The sequence below is a fragment of the Limanda limanda genome, chromosome 5 (assembly GCF_963576545.1).
Source record: "Limanda limanda chromosome 5, fLimLim1.1, whole genome shotgun sequence".
In the NCBI taxonomy this organism is placed as follows: Eukaryota; Metazoa; Chordata; class Actinopteri; order Pleuronectiformes; family Pleuronectidae; genus Limanda; species Limanda limanda.
This window is the reverse complement of record NC_083640.1, coordinates 28678540-28691318: the sequence shown is the minus strand read 5'-3', so window position 1 is coordinate 28691318 and position 12779 is coordinate 28678540. Positions and strand designations below refer to the sequence as shown.

The 12779-nt window shown below is 40.9% G+C and overlaps 1 protein-coding gene across 1 annotated transcript in view; it reads right to left on the bottom strand.

Moving 5' to 3' along the window:
- Positions 1-12779, bottom strand: part of cacna1ba (calcium channel, voltage-dependent, N type, alpha 1B subunit, a) — a 125108-nt gene that overhangs the window by 64950 nt on the left and 47379 nt on the right. Inside the window, exons 7-9 of the mRNA XM_061071017.1 lie at positions 8034-8137; positions 279-394; positions 51-137 (exon numbers count right to left, since the gene is read on the bottom strand). Coding sequence (XP_060927000.1) covers positions 51-137; positions 279-394; positions 8034-8137 — 307 coding nt within the window. The remainder of the gene's footprint in view (positions 1-50; positions 138-278; positions 395-8033; positions 8138-12779) is intronic.

The window sequence follows — 12779 nt, the reverse complement described above, 5'->3', positions numbered from 1 at the left end:
GCTGCCTGTTTTCTATCTTCACAACAGACACTGAATATAGCAGCCCTCACCTGAGTTATTGTGTTTTCTTTTGTACCAAGCTCCATCCAAAGATTTCTCCTCTGCATTTTTGTCTTCCTCAGCCAGCATCACCTCCTCTGTAACACAAATACCACAGTTGAATTCAAAGGAGTCGTAATTAGGTAATATCTCAACATCAATTACAGTTAAGTCATGATCAGTCAGGGGTACGCCCTCATTTGTAACCCACAGTATTCATGATTGTGTGTGTTTTCAACCTGCTTTGCAGATCCACTCCAGATATCCAGTCAACTCTCTCTCTCTTTGCTGTTGTCTGCGGAGCTTCAGGAAATCTTGCCTCTTCTCCACCCTCGCTCTTTCTTTGGCAAACTCCCTGTGGAAAACACGCACACACACACACACATTAAGTGGATCTGACAAGCCATCACAGACCCCAAAGCAGCCTGACAGGTATACAGCAGGCTGGCTTCCAGCAGGTACAACAGAGTCTGAGTCCTGATACGGCTCAAGTCAGCATCAACAGCGGGTTGTCTCGTGCTTAGATAACAAGCTAATATCTGTCTGTGACTTGGACTCAAGTCTGACCCTGAGACGACAATTCGACTTGACTTGGTAAAACCCCCAAAAATATTTTCAGTTCAGTACCAATGTTTTGTAACTTCACTTGGACTTAAGACCGGATTTCATAATGATTTGATATTATTCCAAAGAAACAAGAGACACAACACCTGGTTGTAAGATAGTGTGCTACAACACGATTTCATGATGCATGAGAGGGAAAGAAAAGGTGTTCCACAAAAATGTTGAAAGATTTGTCTTGTAATTCTGTGATACAATAACACTCAATTATTCTTAATTAAAAGTAAAAGTTTTCTGTAGAAAAAAGCTTAAAGTTGGGAAAATGTAATTGGTTGACATCGCGTCTGCCTCAACCTTCAGACACACGTCAACTAAGCATCACGAAACATCTCTCAGACGTGCACTGAATTCTGGATAATCTCCGGACAATCTCCAGAGAAGCTGTGTGTGGGAACACAAATGATTGAGTGAGAGGCCCTAGACTTTGTCCAGATAAGCTCAGGGGAAAACCTAGTAGGAGATCCTACACAGGATTCAATGTAAGCAAGTGGACGTGTCGATGAGATGCAAAACCGTAAAAAAACGAAATGTCTAAAAACAAATATACCAACAACAATCCTTTGGTTATAAAGGCTGACGCTGGTGTTGATGTGTTGTAAACAAACACATGTGATCACTGCTGCACAATTAATAGGACACATTCTGTCTCTGCCTGCTGCACCATCACTCTCCTGAACGCCCCGGAGATTTATGTGTTGTTGTGAACGCGTCTGAGCGGAGAAACTCCTGCTGCCTTGATCATGTGTGAAAGACAAACTCCACAGAAAGTGCAGACCCAATTGTGCAGATGTTCTCCTGTGTTCATATCTGATAACAGCTTAGCTACTGTGTATCGCATCCCCTGGAAATATGTATACATTGTAAACATCAGTGTTATTCTCACAGACATGAACAGAAAAGGGTAGAAGTGAAGACTGGGGCAGACAACAGTGATACATTAGCCTGACGTTGTCATACTCATAATTCTAGTCAGAATATGAGTCAGAGACTGCTACATTGGGCTGTGATTATGATAGGTTTCAACCGAACCTGGAAAAAAAATTCCTCTTCCCTCAATTGGATAGACCTACAACCAATCAGAGCAACGTAGTATGTGACGTATGTTGAGCGACGCATAGTTGTTGTCAACAGAACTCAACTGCACGCACGCTGGAAGAAGTAGAAGAAGAAGATGAAGAACGATTTTTGCCGATTTAATGCGCTGTCAATGTCTCCTAAAACAGACTCAATGGCAGCATCTACACATCTCAGCTCCCCAGCGGCAGGCATGGTTATGGAAAACGAAATCAACCCAAGCGCTCTTTGATGACATAGTTGATTACGTAACTGTTGATCATTTGTTGCCTCTGTACCTGTAATCTGTGTAATGACAATAAATTGAATCCAAATATCCAAATCATCTGTCCATCATCGTATAAAGCCCGCCCTGACAATTTGATTGGTCCGAACAGCTTCTGTTCGGAGATAATTTCTCCCCAAAGGAGCGACTCCAGACCGAACTTCCCGACCGAAAATGTTGTGGGCAGGGCTAAGTTTGTCTGGCACCCAGGCTAGTGATACATGGGCATCTTCTTGAATCTGTGTCTATGTCTTAAAATAACTGGAACTGCGCAGTAGATGGATTCAGTGTTATTAATCTACCCTCTTTAACCCCTTTCTCTTACTGACATCCACCCTCTCTTTATGTCAGCAGCTGTTTATAAACAGAATATGCACACGTAATTATGTAGTAAATATATATCACACATTTGAATGATGCTTATATCCAGAGGAAAAAATCATGAATCAAATTAAATCCTGACTGAATCATTTATATTTTGTGTGGCTATTAAAATGCCATCAATGTTTCTTCACTATTAATGTGACAACTCTCATTTGTTAAAGCTGATGTCGTTATCTTCACTGGCACTGCATTACTCGGCCAACAACATAAGGGTTATGTCATGTGTGAGGTAGAAAGAGGGAGGTGGAATAAGAGAAGAAACACAGAAAAAGAGGAAGGCAGACTTGAAATAACAGAGCAAGGGATCTCTACTCCCCCCGCCCCCCTGATTGGTGTGTCTCCCGCACAGCAGAGGGGGGGGGGACTCCACTCTGCATTGCAGTGGCTGCCTGCCTTCCTGCCTGCCTGCCTTCCTGAGGGTGCTTCTGTTTCTATTTGTTCCTGCATGCCAGTGTATCTGAATTGAAATGTTATGGCTGCACATCTCACTACATATAATGTGTGTGCAGTGCATCAGTGTGCGCTGGGTGAGTGTACTGTGTGCCAGCGTGTGTGTCTGCAGGCAGGGAGAAATCTTACCAGCTAGGATTTCCCAGCATTGTAGCAGCTTTCAGCCTTGCAGCTGTCTCACACACATAAAACCAATCATGTACATGCAAACATGAGCGCAGACATAAAGCTTACACAAAGAGTCAGATCCCATAACTCTGATGATTACAAGACCCTCTGTCTCCAGGCTCAGCTCATGCTCCCTCCTCTTCCCCACAGACCTGCATTCTCCTTCCAACCCACTAGATGTCCTCGTACTTTTTCCTCCCTGCCCTCACTCACCTGGCTGCCCCGCCCATTCATACACCTGCTCCACTACTCAGCAGCGCTGCATTACCCCAGCTTTAGGACTTACACCAGCCCTTAGTCTCTGCTCAGTGTGAGACAGTCTCTTTTTGCTCCTGGTTATGTTCCACTTGTGTGTTCCTGCCTGGCTTCTCTTCTGCCTGGTGTCTGCATTAGGGTCCTCTCTCTACTGCTGAGCTCATTAAAGTGCATTTCTGTGATCAAAGTTGCATGGCATAGGTACTATAGGTGCTTATAATATATATATATATATATATATATATATATATATCACACACCAACATAAATCAGGCCACCAACATAAATCAGGCCTGTGTGTGTGTCTTTAAGTGCTTCAAACTAAATCCAGACATCTTGCTTAGGGATCAACTTGATGCTGATCATCTGTTATTTGGATAGTTGTCCTCCAGAGTGAACAAAGTAGTCTGGTACTTGCTACATCTACAAACAGGGCTAGTTTACAGTGTCAGTGGTGCTTGTTTGTGTGATCGTGGCCTGAGATGCAGTTTTGAACTAGATGGGAACTAAGAGATTTAATACCTCTTTCAAGACTAATGCTCTGTCTTTCCATATCAAAGCAGCGCTTTCCAATAATGTCCATGTTCTAATTTGTCCTGCCACAGTTTCTTAATGAGTCAACAAAATGTTGTCAATACTCAGAATAACATGAGAGATGTCTAATTTGGTGTTTAGCTCCGTTACTGCATTGTATAGCTGTGCAAAATCTATTATACATTATTATATTTGCAGCGTACTCTCTCACACTATTGTCCATATAACATTTACCATTCACGCAGACAGTAAGACCTTATAGCTTCAGCTGCAGTTGTGTGTGTACCCGCATGGCATGGACTGCAGTACTCTCCCTCATGCGAAAACTTCTCTTTCACTCTTTAGACTGTTTACCGTTCCCTCAGAATCATTTGCGTGTGAGGTGGTCCTTTGGAAGCGTGTACTCCTGTTACTGCCATAGATTGAATTACTTCTGTGGGAAACGCTGTAAAAGGAAGAGAAGAAAATCTGCTATTTATTTGGATCAGCTCCAAGATTTAATGGGTTCATCCTTGGGTCATACTCCACCCCATCACAGAATTTCATGGAAATCAGTTCAGATCTTTCTTGGCAGCGGTAATTATTGTGCCAGTCACTGCAGCTGATACTGTTGCTGTCAGCACAGACGATTATGCTTAAAGTATGAGTAGAGAATGTGGCTGGCTTGATGTTAATCAGTATCAAAACAGAAATGGGTGATGAGCAGGGGGTAGAGGTCAGCGAGAGACTGGAGAGACAGGGGGAACTTGCTGTGTGAAACACTATTAACCAACTTCTATGAATTGTTTGGAAAAAAATTAAAGTATGTTCTGATACTCACAGAGGTTTAACACTTTTTAAAAAGGAGGAGAGTCTCGGTAGTTCACTGAAGCATGAAAACAACATCGCAGTCCACTTTTTAGGCTGGAAAGAACTGGTCAAATCTCCCTAGATAGTTTCACTGTGGATACACACAGCACAGACTGGAGTGGAAAGTGGAAATAAATGAATAAACCTCTGAAAAAACCTCTGACATTAACAGGTACATGCCAGGTGTGGAAAAAACCTTTTGCTAATAAAAACAGTAGGATATGGTGGTAAGCTGCAGAACAAAAATTGAGGGGATTTTGTAAACTATCGAAAATAATGATCTCATGATGGTACCAAACACAGTATTGCTATTGCGGAAGGTACAAACCCCATGGAGCCTGACAATGACGTGCTCACAAAAAGACAACACTAAAGGCAGAAGGAATCCACGACACTAGGAAGTTCTACACACAGAAACTCAGACAGTTGACGTAATACATCAGAAAGACAGAGAGAGACACTTTCATTCCATGAGAGTTGTGTTCTCATCTGACATGTGCAAGACACATTGTCAGCTAGGTACAGTAAAAGTGTGTGAGTATAGGTTAGACAAGCTGGAGGTCTACGTGTGTGTGTGTGAGATTGTGGTTTAAACTTTGATCACAGACACATACATCACAGCCTGTCCACGCAGCTGCTGGAATAAACGCTGACCGAAAGGCCCTGACCTCCCCTGGTGGGAGGTGGGGGGGATCTGCAGCCTCTCAACCCTGCATGTGTCTGCTCTCCTGCCTGCTCTGAAGTTCAGATCATGGCCTTTAAACATTGGCATGGCCCCCGCACTGCCCTGCCAGACAGCATCAGTGACCTTACACATCCACAGTGAGCATAAGGCCATCTGACAACTTCTGTGGAGAAAGCAGGAAACAGAGAAGACAAGATGACCACAGAGGGGGCTGCTGAAGGCTACCGGCCAAAGTCTCTCTGTATGTATGTACAGTATGTGTGTGACTGGGTGAGAATATGAAAATATGCAGAAAAGAGAGGTTTCAATAAAAGCATCCCGGGATATGAGAGTGGTTAATGGCAAACTGAAGGTTGTTAATATTAGGAATATCAGGAATTAGGAACTGTAGTTTGGAGCCAAACACAAAGTTTCCATTGGAGGTAATCAAAAACAACAAGTCGATTCCAAAATGAATCAGTAGTCATTGTGGTTAGGATGTGTTCATGCCTTATTTGATTAAGATTGTTGCTGCTACATTTTGGACTAATTTATTGCGATGAGAAAAAAGAGGGAGGAAGAGTATTCAAGGGGCTATAGTCAGCCCCTTAAACGTGTATTTAAGGCCAGGTATTTCTGGTCCATAGAGCTAAGTGATATCAGAAAGTGAACGTGAAACTTAAAGTCACAATTGTTAACAAAAGAAATGGGATACAAAACTAAGCCTTGTCGTACACTAAGTGATTTAAGTACTAGATAAGGATTTTCTAATACAACGAGAGAAAATGAACCATAATGACATTCAAATACAGTTTGAAGTCTCTCAAAAATGTTGTTCAGAAGAGTGATTGCCATTCCATACGTAAAACTTCCACTAGATCTAAGACATGGAGGGAAGTCAGTTCTGTGAAATCTGTATTTTTTCATTACACTCCATATGAATAAATTAACTATTATGCGCACAATGCTAGAGGCAGTTTGGGCAGTTGAGGGACAATCTCTAACTGATTTGCAGGTGATGTATAAAAGCCACCATTCTGGGAGAGGGCTATTCAGTGGATTAGATACCAGGTGACATCAATGGCCTTTATCTCTTCAGAATCTTGATACTTACATAAAGTCCATCACAAGGAGCTGGTTGAAATGTGACCCTCCAACTGCAGAGCAGTGGCCGGACATTGTGGAGCAAATAAACTCTCCGACTTTCTGACTCACTGTGTGAGGGCTAAAACAAGGACCCATGAAAAACTCTGGACTGCATTCGAGACAAAAGATGAGTCATGTTCTCAGCTGATACAATAAGAATAGATCAATAGATGAAGGGTGTTTAAGGACACATTATCACATTATCCCATTATCCCACATTATCCCATCCCGAAAATAGCAGCAGAAAAAAACTTTGCAAGAAAAAAAGAAAGTTGAGTTTCAGTCTTTGTGGGACAACCAGTCTGAGAGGAAATAAATTCCACAGCATCAAAGAGTCACGTTATTTTATCAGCAAGAGCAGAGCAGCCAACTGCAACATAGAGACTTTGGCCTCTTTCCAAACTGTAGGAGATGTTTCTCTATAGGTTTAACATCATGATGAGTCTCGTTTAACACTGTATCCTCACTGCGGTTCAAGACATTGTTGTTAGAAATTAAGAATTTAGCTGCTTTGAACAAATCCAAAAACACTTATGCACTCAAAATAATTGTACGTATTATTAGCTGAATGCTTTAAGGTAATGGATTAAAACACGACAGATGTAAAAATGTATAGGAGATAGTTTTTCAGGCTTTGACCACAGTCTTGTCTCAACCTATCGTCAAGTGCAGGGTTTTCTATCCACCTGACCCTACACAAAATAACATTCCTGTCAGGATCTGGTTTGGGTGGTATTGTGGTGGTTAGGTGTTAGACATGAAGAACAACACCTGGAGACTTCTGGTGCTGAAGAGAGAGATGACAACAACTGCAAGCAATACTAAAAGAGATGCAATAAAAGCACAGCTCTCCCATGATCCTCTTTTCGAAGGTGATGACAGACTCACAATTCTGAGCCTGCTACCTGAGTGGTTTTATAAAGGAGAGAATGTGTTCCACAGGGTGACAGGCTCTGCTCACCATGCACAGTATAACGTCTGCTTGTGGTGTGGCAGACTCATATAATCATGTGAATTTATGTTTTAATCAAACCTCATGAATATTACATTGAACCTGCCACAGATGTGATTGCAGCAGAAGTACAGTCTCTGGATGAAGGGGAAACAAAATAAATGTAGGTGGTTTGAATGTTTACACCGCTATTACATCCTTACTATAAATATGTAGAAGAACTGTTTGCTAAATGTCTCCAATTTACAGTGACTGTGACTTAGCTGGGCAACCATAAGTGGGCACAGCAGACCTGTCAAACATTGGATTTTTATTTGGTGTGTTTGGGGGCTGTCGTGACAAAAAATACTCAGCATCTTTCAAGTTTGGAGAGTTGTGCCTTGAGACTTTCATAAATACTTTTAGAGTTTAAAGCACTGGGCTGAGGTTAATACTGCAGCAGTGACATATACAACCATTCCAGATGTTCCAGAAAATCCCTGTGAGCATATTGTATAGTAACACAACCTTTACCATTCGTTTGCTTTATTGCTCTTATGATTCACTTAGGCACAAAGCAAGATCAAATAGGCAAATACTAGAGCAGAGTATCATGGTCCCCTGCTCAGGTCATCCTCACAGTGGGTACTCACCCTGACAGCACGCCAAGCACCAGGTTGAGCATGAAGAAGGAACCGATGATGATGAGTGGGATGAAGTACAGCCAGTTCCATGTGTTTCCTGAGGCGTCATTGGCCTAAACACAAAAACACAAATAGCAGGAGTATTGAAGTTGCAGTGTGTAGAATTTAGTGACATAAAGTGGTGAAGTGTCATGTTGCAGCTGAATAACCCTCAGCTCATCTTCCCCTTCCAAACATGAAAGAGAACCTGTGGTAACCTTCAGTTTTCATGAAAATGCAAAGGGTGTTTAGTTTGTCCAGTTTGGGCTACTACAAGAAACATGGCGGCCTCCATAGAGAGGACAACCCCTGATGTAAATATAAAGTATTTCACTATAAAGGGCCCATTCTAGGGTAAATAAAAAAACTATTTGAATAATTTAGATGAAACACACTCGTGAACACATCACTAGGATTATTTTGTATTAAATTTCTTCCAATAGATCCCTTTCCCCTAAATCTTACACACTATACCTTTAACACTGCTGAGCTGTTGCCGCTGAAGGATAAGGCTTGTGTCAATCAAAATTGATAATATTTTATCAATGTCAATAAAGTCATTAAAAAGATGGAAAACTATAATGTGTAAGTTCATCTCTCAGTACTTTATGACTTTCTTACCCTACTTGGTTCTCAAACTAATGAATTCCATTTGTTCCATTTGTTTTTTAAAAAACGGTTACATTATTTCCTGAAACTGCAGACCAGTGTACAAATATGTGAGAAAAAACTATTTTCATGTTTGTTTCTCTTGTATTTGTGGTAGCAAGCAGATATGAGTCTAAATAAACTAAATTACTAAATTAACTGTGTATGTGTGTGTGCTCATGGTAATGATGTCACTCAACTTAGGTGTTTGTGATGGTGCTTTTGGCATGTAGCTCTGTGGCTCACAGGAATAAGATATACAGCATCACAATCAGACAAAAAATGTATGTCACTAAAGATACCCTTTAAGTTTGACTTGCACAAGATTCTGTCAAATTGCTTTTAAAGAATAATAATAACAAACTTTAGAGTGAAACTAGTTGCTCTAACTGTGTCCCTTCATCTGGTTTCTGACTTGGTCCCTGGTCTGTGCAGGTCAGTCATATTCCTTTACAGCAGAATGGACATTAACCTTTGTTGGAGGGAAATCCAGCCCTGTCCACATTTATATATTTGGTGTTATCGCATAGAGAAAAAAAATGTTTGTGGACTTTGCAGGGACCGTGCAGGATATAACATATTCTGGGTCTCTCACAGGACATACCCTTCTACCTTCACATATATATACAATTTCACTTACATTTATTCTCCTTTTCACATGCACACATTTTTCCACTCAAGCATACATTTTATATCTTCTCCTTTCAGATATTGTATGAGTGTCAGACTGTTCAATAAAACAATAAAACCAATTATGGCAATAGTCATTTCATCGATAGCAATATAACAAAAGTCCACATATAGGTAAAACGTATCATTGATTTATATCAGATTTATAACTCTCTTGGTTTTTATATAGTTTGTCATTCTCTGCAGAAAGACAATCATGTTGTTGATTGATGAACCTCGGAGCGATCACAGATAGAAAAATGTTCATGTTAATGTATTGAATTATTGTTAACATTCATAGGATTATGCCTCCTCCACATACATTACATGGATAAACATATGCACATGCTCACATACACACACACACACACACACACACACACACACACACACACACACACACACACACACACACACACACACACAAACACACATACACACACTCACACTTCACTCTAATCTGTATGTAAAATATTTTTTTCTGCTATGTTGCTTTATTGGTGAACCTATGTGCAAAGCCAGACATATCAGTTTAAGAGTTTGGTCGATTTTCATTTTTTTGTGGTTGTGAATAAAACTGCTGGCATCAATGTATTTATTATTAACATGTTATCAGTAATACATTTTTGATTACGGTCAATACCAGTATACTGTCACACGCCCTGTGTGTGTATAGATACATGTGTGACAATATATGTATGTGACAGAAAAATGTACATATGTAAGACAGAGACTCAGAATATATTATGTCCTGTGGCCCCTGCGTTTCCTTACAGCTTTACATTGTGATGGTCTGAGAGAGCATCCATTACTCTCCAGACCTAAAACAACAGAAGTACTGAGAGGCAGAGGCTCTGAGCTGAGTTTGCCTTCTCACTTAGTTTTTAGGTAAAAAACAAAGGGTTGCAAGGTTTCACTGCTATAATACATACTATCCACATTTCATTCCTTCTCTACTGTAATCACTGGCTTCATTTGGAAATACAAGACAGTATAATAGGTATGGTTGACGAGGAGGAGGAGGAGAGCCGAACTTGTTTGTGTGTGTGCTTTTCTGCTGAAGCTGTGTAATGACAGATGCAGCAGTCAGTCCAAGGCTCATGTTCTCTATTGTGACTTGTACCTTGCCCGAGGGCTCACTGCTGCATTAATGTTTGCAGAAGTTTGTCACTCACACTCACATTATTACTTTGGGAGGTGAATTTGAATGATTGGAATTGTCTGGTGATGTTCTCATTGACAGAAACCTGCTATGATGCTTTGCTATCGTGTTTTTTTTTCTAATTTGACCATTCATAGATCTTTGCATTGTTCTCCCAGATAAAATAATCGTCCCATTACCATATTTCTTTAGCTTAGCAGCACCACAATTGCCTATTCCACACAAAAGGTAGTGGTAAAATGCAGTTTAATCAGAGGGTTGAATGGTTCTAGACATAATGACATGCACTGCATAGAAATAAAATCCTAATGACAGGAGAAGCAGAAAGCATATGTTAAGAAAAAAAACTGTAAAAAATAAAAAGTCACAATATGTTTTAAAGTTTTGTGTCAAAACTGTCCTTGGGAAACGTACCTTACACACAAATTGGGTGGTGCTACTGGTTAATTAAACATTAGTTTATAAAGACACCTTGAAGTATCCTATCCAGCCGGGTCACATCACAAAACCTCTGCTCTATTACAGTGAAAACCCAAAACAGGTATGTCTTAATTAAATCTAGTCTAACTGCCGATTAGCACCAAGTAGATGTTAGCACAGAGCCACTGAGTACCGTTTCTATGATTATTCCCTGGGAGATCAAGGAAAATGCATCTTGCATTTAATGAAAAAGTGAAGAAAAAAATTATATGGATCCACGCCAAATCACATCCTCCTATTTTTTTATATAGATCTTTTAAACTTGTGCATATGCTAACTAAATTATTAGCTATTCATGTTAAATGGGGGGAAGGGGTTTGTTGAAGGGGTTTGTTGATTCAAGTTGAACTGTTGCCAGTGGGTCCCTACAAAAAGGTGCTTGGTTAGAAGGGTGAACTCATCTGTCCTAATGTAGCTCTGAGCTGGAAGTGGCTGCACAGGGATGGGTGTGTAAGTGCATTAGCTGGTGTCGGGGTGATGCTGCCTCAGACCTTGGCAAACAGAATGGAGAGAATAGGCAATAGAAAAGCCATTAGAAGCCCTGTTCTGCCCCTAAACGTGTTAGCCTGAGGGCAACCTTCAATTCAGCAGCACTACCACACCCATACTGTCGGAGAGACTGGAGACAGACCATGAAATAACAGCTACTGAATCATTAGAGGTGGAGAAATTAATCCTCTTTTGATGCATCGCGATGCGGACGTGGACGACTCTGCATCGATGCAGAGACAGAACATAATCAATTCATGTTTTCCGCTACGTTCAATTTTTTTTAGGGGCAATGTCCCACGGCTGCTTCAGGATCAGGACAGACACGCACATTGAAGGTCCGGTCGTCTTCTACCGTGTCAGGGTCTCATGTCTGAATGTCCTCCCTCCACTCTCCCATTGACCTGCGCTCACTTTACTCTTACTGATCACTGAACTCCACTGACACTGAAGTTATTAGGACCTGAACAGTACTGCACTCACTTTGTTTTTTTTTGGATTCACTTTAGAGTTTAGACACGTATTAAAACAAGACGCTCAGAGCCAGGACATCAGGGTTAAAGTGACTGGAACGATCCAGATTCATGATCCCTTAAAAAACTGTATATTTGAACTTGATCATTCTACAGTATTAGTATTACAGTATATTATGGAACTTTCTTTTCACCATGGAATTGAAATTGCAGGGAGACACATGGGCTTGCAGTACCGGAGGACAAGAAGCAGACACTGGTCTACACTGTATGTTGTTGTCCTCTGGCTTGTAAACATCCTGATCCCCAGAGCTCCACCTGACAGAATTTGAAAGTATGCCTGCTGTTCACTGCTGGGTGGTGACTGTGTGGCCAGAGGGGATCTGGTCACCACTCACTGACCCTAACGAGCTCAGACAAGCATGAAAACAGGTTGGTGACGCCAACACTGTCCTCTCCTATGGGTGAGGCATGGGATTGCAAAAAGCAAAACACAAAGCCTGCCAAGATAATAGAATAAGACTAATTAGTATGTAACACAATACTCAGTCAAAGAGCTGTTGCTAGCTGAAAAAATGTGGTGCTATTCAATAAAATTGAATTGAATTCTGTAAGGAATAAAGATCCTCAGTCCATTCATACAAGAGCTAACCGTAATCATCCCAGAACATACCCAGATTATTCTTTTAATGCAGTCTGATGCAATATAATAATAATTTTGGCTGAGTTTAGAATACATTTTTGTTCACAGTTATCTGAGTCTCAGGTAAAACTAAATGAGGACTCATCTTGTGT